Source organism: Mastomys coucha, unplaced genomic scaffold (genome assembly GCF_008632895.1).
Source record: "Mastomys coucha isolate ucsf_1 unplaced genomic scaffold, UCSF_Mcou_1 pScaffold21, whole genome shotgun sequence".
Classification (NCBI taxonomy): Eukaryota; Metazoa; Chordata; class Mammalia; order Rodentia; family Muridae; genus Mastomys; species Mastomys coucha.
In genome coordinates this window covers 24284585-24295689 of record NW_022196904.1, presented here as the reverse complement: position 1 = coordinate 24295689, position 11105 = coordinate 24284585, and the positions used below count along the sequence as shown (strand labels likewise).

The window sequence follows — 11105 nt, the reverse complement described above, 5'->3', positions numbered from 1 at the left end:
GGAGGCTGACTTTCCTTGAAGTTTTCGCCTCAAATACCGCCATCACGCAAGTGTGCGTGGCACTCACACTTTGGCATGTATGCACACATATATACACACAAATGTACAAATAAATATTTTGGGGGCTGGAGAGGAGTCTCAGTAGTTAAGAATGTTCAACGCTTTCAGAGTGATTTCTTCTGGTACCCTCATTTTTTTTAACATTTATTTATTTTTACACTAAAAAAAAAACCCCACCGTTTAAATGAGAGAAGGAAGATTTTAGGGGCTTCTATACTCACAATGAAGTTAAGCAATATTCAACTACTAATTAATTATTCATTCATATTCATGGCAAGCATTTGGTGAATATCTATTCACACATCTAGAAGCTGGAAATTTGGCTCAACGTGTAGAGAGCATTTGCCTCGAAAGCACGAATCCATGTCCAGCACTACATAAAGTGGGCATGGTATGGCTGCCAATAATCCTAGCATGGGGAAAGTAGAGAGCATAGGAAGTTCAAGGTCATCCTCCACCACATAGCAAGTTTGAGACAAACCCGGGCTGCATGAGAGTTCCTCTCAAGACACAAAAACAACAACAATAATAAAAACGAACCCCACACCTGGCAGAGCCCGTCACTGGGATGCAAGAATTATAAAGCACAGAGCCAATGCCGTGAAACTTTCAATCAAGCCTGGAGTCCCCAGACACCTCTTGAAGGTAAGGCTTTCTCCAAGGAGCAGAAGGCAGCCCCGAGGCCGACGAGGTGTGGATCAGGCTGCCTGGCAACCAGCAAGTACCTCCTTTTCCTGTGCCCGAGCCCAGCTGCTGATACAAAGCTACTTCATGACCAATTGACCACGAGATGCGGCTGTCAACAGCTTTGCTGAGGCGTGAAGAGCAGGTGGCCAGGAAGTCCAGAGGCCTGGACTCCAGAACACAAGTGGTCTTTCACCCGAGATTAAGCCACTATCCTAGGACCAGAGCACCTATCGGGCACTATGAATACATCAGACCTCGGCACTCATGAAGCCAGCCTGTTAGCAGGGATAGTAGACACAGGGTCATACAGTCAGAGGGACAGTGAAGAGCCACAAAATAGCTGGCATAGGGATGACTGCAGACCCTCAGTGAAAATGTCACTGTGTAGAATTAGACTGGAACTGCCAGTGTGTGTGTGTAGGTGAAACAGAAATTACTAAAAAGGGCTGGAGAGATGGCTCAGCGGTTAAGAGCACTGACTCTTCTTCCTGAGGTCCTGAGTTCAATTCCCAGTAACCACATGATGGCTCACAACCATCTATAATGAGATCAGATGCCATCTTCTGATGTGTCTAAAGATAGCTACAGTGTACTCATAAATATAAAACAAATAAAATCTTTAGGAAAAAAAAGAAAGAAAGAAATTAATAAAAAAAATGGGTCTAGGGATGGAAACCAGGGCCTTGTGTACACTAGTACTCTACTACTGAGATGTGCATACCCCTAGCCCCTCACTCATAGAGTCTAAGTAAGTGGTGTGCCACCAAGCCATGCCCCCAGCCCCTTCATTGGTACTTATTTTGAGACAGTGTCATTCAGCTCTCTAGGCTGAACTTGAACTTACTCTGTAGCTCAGGTTGGCCTTGAACTTGTGATCCTCCTACATCAACTTTCAGAATAGCTGGAATTACAGGTTATACCACCATGCTTAGGCCACTAAGAGATCCTTTTGCTGTTCATATATGAATGACAGACAACATGTACCTCATTTGGGTGACTGAAGTCTCCAGAATTCTTTTTGTTGTTGTTGTTGTTACCTAGAAATGAGTCAATAAAGCAGGGGATCTGCCTTTGAATTAATCCAGCAGTGGGGCAGATTCAGCCCCCATTGGGTCTGGGCAGGCAGTGGATGTGTCGGGAGGGCACAATGCCATACCCCATGAATCCTGGTTCTTTAAGATCTTTACCCAAGTCAGTCACACCCCCATCCTTCCTCTCTCTCCTGTGTCCACCCTCACCTCCTGCAGACCAGCACAGGATGCCCCATCAGCTGCTCATCCAGGCTTTGAGCACTCTGGCTAATGGCCACCCCGCCCTTCTCTCCCTTCCAGCTCACTGCCCATCCCTGGCATCATCCAGGGCCCGGCAAGGGGACTCCTGAGTCTCAGAGGCATCGGCAGCACTAAGAGGTGAGTCCCATTCTCAACGGCTCCTCTCTTTTCTGGGTTTCTGTGCCCAAGATGTTCCCTGAGGTGTAATACACTGATTGATGGGAACTGGCCTGGCCTGCCTTTGGGGCTGACTGCTCCCGTAGCACCTGCTTTGCCTGCCTCTTCCTGCCTAATGAAGCTAGTATCCAACACTGATCTCTCTCCCCCCCTCCTCTCCTCTTCTCTCCTCTCCTCTTCTTCTTCTCTCTCTCTCTCTGTCTCTCTCTCTGCCTCTCTCTGTCTGTCTCTCTTTGTCTGTCTCTCTGCCTCTGTCTCTCTCTCTGTCTCTCTGTCTCTGTCTCTCTCTCTCTGCCTCTGTCTGTCTCTCTGTCTCTGTCTCTCTCTGTCTCTCTGTCTCTGTCTCTGTCTCTGTCTCTCTCTGCCTCTCTCTGTCTGTCTCTCTGTCTCTGTCTCTCTGTCTCTCTCTCTCTCTCTGTCTCTGTAGCCCTAGCTGGCCTACAACTTGCTCTATTGACCAGGTTGTCTTCCAAACACTGAAATTAAAGGTGTGCACCACTACTCTGGGCTTTCTCTCTTAAAAAAACAGAAACAAAAACAACTGTGTATGTGTGTGCAGAGGCCAAAAATGTTGCACTAGATTTATAGATGACTGTGAGTGACTGATGTGGGTGCTGGGATCCGAACTCAGGTTTCCTGGAAGAGCAGCAAGCACTCTTTAACTGCTGAGCCATTCCTCCAGGCAGCCCCTGATTTCTCTGGCGAGGGTTCTTTCCTTTTAAAGGGATACAGAAACTCTGGTTACAGAGTAAGGGACAAGGAGTGAACTCAGTCTCTGTCGCCCATACAGCCTGGTTCTGACTTCCCTCTGCTCCTCTTTCCCAGAGTCTCAGGGATCAGACATCGTCGCCTTGGCTCCAGAACCTTCTTTCTCTTCCACCTCAGCTCTGGAACCTTCTTTCTCTTCCTGTTACACCTAGTCATTATCTTCATCTTAAGAGGTGGTACTGCAGAGGAGCAGCTGGGCACTGAGCTCTTGGACTCCCTGATGCTGATCCAAGTTCTTTTGCTATCGGGCAGCCATTTCCTTCTGTGGGCCTTGGTTTCCTCAGTGACTCTAGGACTGGCTTCTGATGCTCTGGGCAGGAGGCAAACCAGTGTGAAATTCTTTTCTCTACAGATGAGCTGAATACAGTGGGCAGGAGGAACAGTGGCGACCAGCACCCACTCGGCCCCATGGACCTGCCCCCACAGCTCTCCTTCGCCCTCTATGTATCTGCCTTTGCACTGGGCTTTCCATTGAACTTGTTAGCCATCCGAGGCGCCGTGTCCCACGCAAAACTGCGACTCACCCCCAGCTTGGTTTACACTCTCCATCTGGGCTGCTCTGACCTCCTCCTGGCCATCACCCTGCCCCTGAAGGCTGTGGAGGCTCTGGCTTCTGGGGCCTGGCCCCTGCCACTCCCCTTCTGCCCAGTCTTTGCCTTGGCCCACTTTGCTCCCCTCTATGCAGGTGGGGGCTTCCTGGCTGCTCTCAGCGCTGGCCGCTACCTGGGGGCTGCCTTCCCCTTTGGGTACCAAGCCATCCGGAGGCCCCGCTATTCTTGGGGTGTGTGTGTGGCTATATGGGCCCTTGTCCTCTGCCACCTAGGGCTGGCCCTTGGCTTGGAGGCTCCTGGAGGCTGGCTGGACAACACTACCAGTTCCCTGGGCATCAACATACCCGTGAATGGCTCCCCGGTCTGCCTGGAAGCCTGGGATCCCGACTCTGCCGGCCCTGCCCGCCTCAGTTTCTCCATTCTGCTCTTCTTTCTGCCCTTGGTCATCACTGCCTTCTGCTATGTGGGCTGCCTCCGGGCCCTGGTTCACTCGGGCCTGAGCCACAAACGGAAGCTCAGGGCAGCTTGGGTAGCTGGAGGCGCTCTCCTCACACTCCTGCTCTGCCTGGGGCCCTATAATGCCTCCAATGTGGCTAGTTTCATAAACCCGGACCTAGGAGGCTCCTGGAGGAAGTTAGGACTCATCACAGGGGCCTGGAGTGTGGTTCTCAACCCACTGGTCACTGGCTACTTGGGAACAGGTCCTGGACGGGGGACAATATGTGTGACGAGGACTCAAAGAGGAACAATTCAGAAGTAGCAGCCACCTCTGCGGGCAAGGGGCACGGAGTGGAATTGGATGACTCTGACTCTGCCAGGTTCCCAAGAGGCCTGATCCACCACAACTCAGGCGGCCTGGCCCAAAGCCATCCCAGAAGCCAGTCATGGGAAGAGTTACACCTGGGGAGGACAGTGTTTTTGTACGAAGAAGAGAGTGGAGGACAAGTGCTGGGCAACAAAGGACAGAACACCTGCCTGACACACCTCAGCTTGCTCCCAAGTGCTTCTGGCCTTTTTTGTCCTAACTGCCTGCCGTAGGTTGTGTGCAGTCCTCTTTCAGGGGTGAAGAGAAGCTCGCTCCTTATCAGGAGGAATACCACTATCAAGATCCAGTTTTGGAGTGTTTCCCTGAGATAATTTCTGAGGGAGGAACATTTTCATGTCTGAAGAAAAGAGACAGCATCATTGCTCTGCCATACCACACAGAATCCACTAGGGGACAGCACTGAACGTTCAGTGTCAGCAGAACGGGGAAAGCTGGCTTGAAAGAAGGGGCTTTGCCGGCCTGAGCTGTCACAGACAGCAGCCAACTGCGGAGTAGGTAGTTGCAGGTACCACTCGATCTCATCCTTCAGGTTGTCTCATTTCATCTTCACACAACCCTTTTGCATAGCACCCCTCCCTCTTCGTGTGGTGTGTGTGTGTGTGTGTGTGTGTGTGTGTGTGTGTGTTTTACTGGAGATAGAATCCAGAGCCTTCAACCTGCTAGGCAAGTGCTCAGTGGCTGATCTTTATCCCCAGGTACTTCACCACAACACATGCATGCGCACGCGTGTGCACACACACACACACACCACACACACACACAGTTACACATACCGCACACACACCACACACACATACACACATACACACACGCACACACGAACGCATGTACGCACCACACACATTTTGTTTTAACAGACAGAGTTTAGATGTGGTCTTGAACTCCTGGGCTCAAGTGATTCCCCTGCCTCAGCGTCCAGAGAACCTGAGACTGTTGGCACAGGACACAGTTCCCCAACTCACACAAACTGTTGATTTTAGCCAGGTGACTGCTGTATAGATGGGCGGGTTGTGAACCAGACTCAGTGCCCAGCAGAGGGAGCCAACGTGCCATTCTGTAGCACGTCTGCTTGCCTGGGGAGCATCTTTTCAGATTCGAGCAGACACCGCACACTCACTCCTTCACCTAACTGCTCTGGGGTTCAAGGCATCAGACAAGGGATGCTTTCCCCAAAATACAGTGTGAAATAGCTGCAGTGATGGCCACCTTCATTTTGGGGATGATCAGGAACCTTTCTTGATGCCCTATAGCAAAGATAAGGTATAATGTTGTCCTTCCAAGTAAGACCCCTAAGGCTTAATGGACATTTAGAAAGACTAGTGGTGTTAGCTATATTGGAGAAGGTAGAGAGGCCCACCCCAGCCCATGAGAAGGAGGGCAGAGGAGAGTGGCTGTGAAGGAGATAGACACTTGGGCATCTCTGAGGGGGCCAGGTGTCAGAATCAAGCTTGTTCTTCAATGATGATCAACAGCGGAGTGGCCAGAGCACCTGAACTGGTTCATACAAATTATCCCTTTGGGCAAGTGGATCTCTGTGAGGTCAAAGTCATCCTGGTCTACTCAGTTAGTTCCAGGACAGCCAGGACTACATAGTGAAACCCTGTCTCAAAAAAGAAAAAAAGGAAGAAAAAAAAAGGAAGAAAGAAACGACCTCTTTGAAGCTTTAAATTAATTTGAATGTAGGGGTTTTGAGCAGTAGATACACAGCACTTAGAAAAACAGCAGATACACAGCACTAAAAGACCAGCACATAATAGGCAGTCAGCAATCAGCATGTAGTAGGTGCTCAGCCAACATTTGCTGAATGCATAGATACTTTGATCTCTTGTCAAAGAAGTTCTGCGTTGCTTATTTGGTAAATATGTAAGAGACAGACCATGAAGTAATGGCTGAAGCGACTATTTAGCACATCAAAGCAGATGCTGGCTGACTCTCCCAGCATCCCTCAGTACCTGTGGCTCCTCCCAGAACTTCTCCGCCTGCCACCTACCCTAACCTCCCAGGGCCTGGGCTTCCCTTCCCCTAGGCTGAGCTCTATATAATTTAGCCATCTGGCCACACCAGTCTCTTGGCCTCTTGACTGTATTATCTTTGGCGGGAGCTCTTCTCTTGCTCCCCCTCCAGCTCTCTCCTCGCACAGTCCTGGTTAGTCTGCTGGCCATCGTCAGCCTGGACTCTGTCTTCCCTCTGTCTGCTTTCTCCCTTCTATCTACAATAAAAATCTTCTCCATACTTTAGAGTAGTCATGTCCTCCCCACTTTAGTTTTATTTCTGCATTCACCATGAAAGCCAGAAATAACAGACATGGCCCCTGGGCAGAGAATCTTAGTAAAAGTCTGTGCAAGCCGGACAGTGGTGGCGCACGCCTTTAATCCCAGCACTTGGGAGGCAGAGGCAGGTAGATTTCTGAGTTCGAGGCCAGTCTGGTCTACAGTGTGAGTTCCAGGACAGCCAGAGCTACACAGATAAACCCTGTCTCGAAAAAACAAAAACAAAGACAAAACAGAAACCTATGTCCCACTGCCCTGCCGGGACACCTGTTGGGGTGAGGCCGCTGCTCCCAGTTACCTGGGCTTCCTCCCACTCAGGGGATGGACAATCCACTTCCTTCCTGGGGCCCACGAGACCACACTGATTCACTGCAGTGTCCTCCACCTGGTCAAGCCACTCCACCTCCAACCAGATCTCATGATATCCAACTCCCCCAGGAGATAGAACCTCCTTTTAGCATCTATGTCTTTTTTTTTTCCTGAGACAGGGTTTCTTTGTATAGCCCTGGCTGTCCTGGAACTCACTCTGTAGACCAGGCTGGCCTCGAACACAGAAATCCACCTGCCTCTGCCTCCCAAGTGCTGGGATTAAAGGCATGAGCCACCACTGCCCGGCAGCATCTATGTCTTTATTATTTAGTCTCTCACTAAATGCAGGCTCCAAAGCAATAAAAACCTGCCTGGCTCACAACAGCACCTTTTAACAACAGCGGAAGATTCATCCATGCTAAGAATACAAGCCAATCTTTAAAAATACATTTGCAGGTATGTACTCCATTTTTACAGCCCCAGAAAAATCCCTTCTGTTCCTTATACCATATCTTTCTATCTCCCAGCTCCCAGCCTAATCTACTTTCTGTTTTAAAATATTTTCCTATTCTGGACATTTCATGCAAATGAAACGGTGTGAGACAGAGACTGTTATGCCTAGCTCGCTTCACTCAACATACCTTTTAGGGTTCATCCATGTGGTATGCTTTGGTAGTTTACCCTGACTGCCATTATCCTGATGCATCTGTCTGTTGAGGGGTCACTCTCACTTGTGAGCCAAGGTTACTAGGGCTAGGATAAGGATGATGTATGAGCCAGCATTTGAGAATGTGCTTGTGGTCAGGTCTCTTCAATAAATATTTATAGTGGAATTTATTGGTATTGTGTAATTGTATGTTCAACTTTTTAAAGACACCACCGAATTGATTTCCAAAGTGCTACCCCATGGTGCATCCCTCTTAGCCATCAACAAATGCTGTGGTGTTCCTCCATCTTTGCTAGAACTTGATTCTGTCTAGTGTTCTGCTGATAGCCATTCTGGTGCGTGAGTGTTGGTTTCGTGCTCTATGCCATAAGTATGTGAGCAAGGGGGTGCACTATCTTTGAAGATAAACAGAAACAGGTGTGAAACATGTACCCCCAGCCCCATGATGCCTAAGAAGGAAGGGGGCCTGGAGAGTCACTTCCCTGTCATGAGCAAAAGGGACATAAAACAGTGGTACCCTGAGGTCCTGTTGTGGCTTATGCCCCCACTGAAAGATAACTGCTGTTACCATTGTCTACATCACCACCAGCACCTTCACCACTATCATCCCAGGTCCTTGCGTGCACCACAAGGACCACTCCCCCCTACCCCACCCCCCCACCCCCGAGCAAAGAGGGGCGGGCAGGCTCTATTCTATGTACTTAGCATGTTTTGTTTTATTTGAGACAGTGCTTCCTTTAGCCCAGGCTAGCCTCAAACTGTAGCCAGGAGCTGATAATGACCCTGAACTGCTAATCTTCTTCCTCCTAACTTCCAGATTACAGGTATGTACCGCCATACACACCTGCTCTATGTGCAGGGGCTGGAACTCAGGGCTTCAGACAAGTGTTCTACCAACTGAGCTATCAGCCCAATCTAAGTGCTCTTTCCACTGAGCTACATCCCGGGTCAACATGAGTGCTTTAATCTATGAAATTGTATTAGTACCTCTGTTTTATAGAGCAGGAGACATAGGGTTGAACTCATTCCTTCCCAGATGACAGAGTTAGCAGGGAACAGAGCTGGCTGCAGAGCCCAGCCCCTCCATTTGTGCCTCCCACTTCCCACTCTGATGAACACTAGATATGCATCGTTCTAAAGAGGCACACAGAGATCCAAGTGAAGGAGATGAAGGTGAAGCAGGATGAAGGAAGGTCCTCCCTGTGACCATCGGCGCAGAGATGCACACATCCTTGGAGTTTGTCCTTTCTTTTTGCATATGGACACAGCCTGATAGCTAGCTCAAAGCATCTTTTGTGCAGTTCTGCAGAGAGTGCAGTGACGTCATAGGCATCGTCAAGTCTTTATCCTTTCTGCTGGACAGCTAGCTCACTGCCCTAGCGCTGTAGGAGCCAGCCGGGTGCTGGGCGGCAGAGTGCCAGTTCTCCAATACTCTGGTGAGTGTGGGGCTGAGGGTTACGCATTGAGGCAGCACCTTGGTGATGTCTGCACTGGGTGAGGGACAGGAAACCAGGGAAGTAGGCAGGGCCACCTGCAGGGGAGAGCATGTGGAGATATGGTGGTGGGGTATAGGCAGTACAGATAAAAAAGTCTTGCCTGATGGCTAAGAGTCTCCCGGTGAGGGAACCCGAAGACTCCCCAACTCTGGACACTATCCTCCTATTCCTCTCTGTCTCACTAGCGTCTGTGACCATGGAGACAAGCTTCTCTCCTGGCAATCATTGGCTTTTCTTTTCCGTGTACCTGTTGGTGTTCCTCGTGGGACTCCCCCTCAATGTGATGGCCCTGGTGGTCTTCGTGGGCAAGCTCCGCCGGCGCCCGGTGGCCGTGGACTTACTTTTGCTAAACCTGACCATTTCAGACCTGCTCCTGCTCCTCTTCCTGCCGTTTCGCATGGTGGAGGCAGCATGTGGCATGAGATGGCTTCTGCCCTTCATCTTCTGCCCCCTTTCTGGGTTCCTTTTCTTCACCACCATTTACCTCACCTCCCTCTTCCTGACGGCCGTGAGCATCGAACGTTTTCTGAGCGTGGCCTACCCACTGTGGTACAAAACCCGGCCCCGGCTGGCCCAGGCCGGTCTGGTCAGTGGCGTCTGTTGGTTCCTGGCATCAGCTAACTGTAGTGTGGTTTACGTCACTGAATACTGGGGAAATGCAACCTACAGTCAGGGGACCAATGGAACCTGCTACCTGGAATTCCGGGAGGACCAGCTGGCCATCCTCCTGCCTGTGCGACTAGAGATGGCTGTGGTCCTTTTCATGGTGCCCCTGTGTATCACGAGTTACTGCTACAGTCGCCTGGTGTGGATTCTGAGCCGGGGGGCCAGCCGGCGCCGGCGCAAGAGGGTGATGGGGCTTCTTGCAGCCACGCTGCTCATCTTCTTCGTCTGCTTCGGCCCTTACAATATGTCCCATGTGGTGGGCTACGTCCGAGGTGAGAGTCCGTCCTGGCGGAGCTACGTGCTCCTCCTCAGCACCCTCAACTCTTGTATTGACCCACTGGTTTTCTACTTTTCGTCCTCCAAGTTCCAAGCCGACTTTCATCAGCTCTTGGGGAGGTTGATCAGAGCTTGTGTGCCTTGGACTCAGGAAGTCAGCTTGGAACTGAAGAAAAAGAACGGAGAAGAGCCATCCAAGGAGTGTCTGAGCTAGAGAAAAGAGTGGACCAGAGGAGGAGGGTGGAACCATTGGCTCAGTGCTTTGGCTGGCAGAGAGCTCTCCAGGGGCAGGAAGGAGTAGTCACTCGTGTGTCTGCAGGTCATTCCCTAGCTCAGACAGACAAGAGTGCACTGTGACAGGCTGCAGACATTGCTGTCACTCAGATTGCCCTGGGCGTGCTCATATTCGGGACTCTCCATGTCGCCCCCTTCCTATCCTCTCATAAGCCCTGAATTCCACTCTGAAAAGCTGTGGAGGTGAGAGAGACTTCTCTAGAAGAGCCAAGCCTCTGCCGTGGCCATTCCAGCTTCAGAAGCTCCCTGAGTGGAAAAGGGAGGGATGGCCCAGGGCTGGAGCTGAGCTGGGGACTTGGGGTGGGGTGTGGGCCGCTGACTCCTCCTAGCCCCTCAGAATGGGGGAGGGGGGTTCCAGGGGTGGGGAAACAACCTGCCCTTGTGAGAGTTTTCCAGACAGTTCTTACTCTTCTGTAAATTCACATCTTTTGGGATGCTTATGAACAATAGCAGGCAATGAGAAAAATTATCCAAATAAATTTGGTACCTAGGAAAAAGAAAATAATGTTTCCTTATCTCCTTGGCTTTTCTGGGCAGGGTGTGTGGTGGATGGAAGGACCACTCACACTCTGAAGGAACGGAATAGAACAAAAGCCCAGGTGCCTGCAGAGGATGGGGCTGGAAGAATAAAACTAATGACAGTTTTATCTTTATTTATTTATTTTTTTTAATTTAGGGCTGGGGATGTAGTTCATTTGGTGACTGAAAATAGGCTTCAGTGTAGAAACCAATGTAGTTGCTCTGTGGGTGAATAAGGAAAAGGTGTGTTCCAAACTGCCAAGGCTGT

General features: G+C 50.3%; 2 protein-coding genes across 2 annotated transcripts; both read left to right on the top strand.

The window, feature by feature from the left end:
• The first annotated feature begins 3284 nt into the window (after positions 1 to 3284).
• On the top strand, positions 3285 to 4517 carry Ffar1 (free fatty acid receptor 1). The gene has a single exon (XM_031384265.1). The coding sequence runs from the start codon at positions 3372 to 3374 to the stop codon at positions 4272 to 4274; it is 903 nt and encodes a 300-aa protein (XP_031240125.1). The 5' UTR covers positions 3285 to 3371; the 3' UTR covers positions 4275 to 4517.
• A 4375-nt stretch (positions 4518 to 8892) lies between these two features.
• Positions 8893 to 10809, top strand: Ffar3 (free fatty acid receptor 3). The gene is made up of 2 exons (XM_031384264.1): positions 8893 to 9022; positions 9268 to 10809. Exon 2 carries the CDS (start codon positions 9279 to 9281, stop codon positions 10236 to 10238), a length of 960 nt encoding a protein of 319 aa, XP_031240124.1. The 5' UTR covers positions 8893 to 9022; positions 9268 to 9278; the 3' UTR covers positions 10239 to 10809.
• Positions 10810 to 11105: the final 296 nt, after the last annotated feature.

Excerpts from the sequence above, each read along its gene's own strand:
- Ffar1 (XM_031384265.1), top strand. The coding sequence starts at position 3,372 with ATGGACCTGCCCCCACAGCTCTCCTTCGCCCTCTATGTATCTGCCTTT.
- Ffar3 (XM_031384264.1), top strand. The coding sequence starts at position 9,279 with ATGGAGACAAGCTTCTCTCCTGGCAATCATTGGCTTTTCTTTTCCGTG.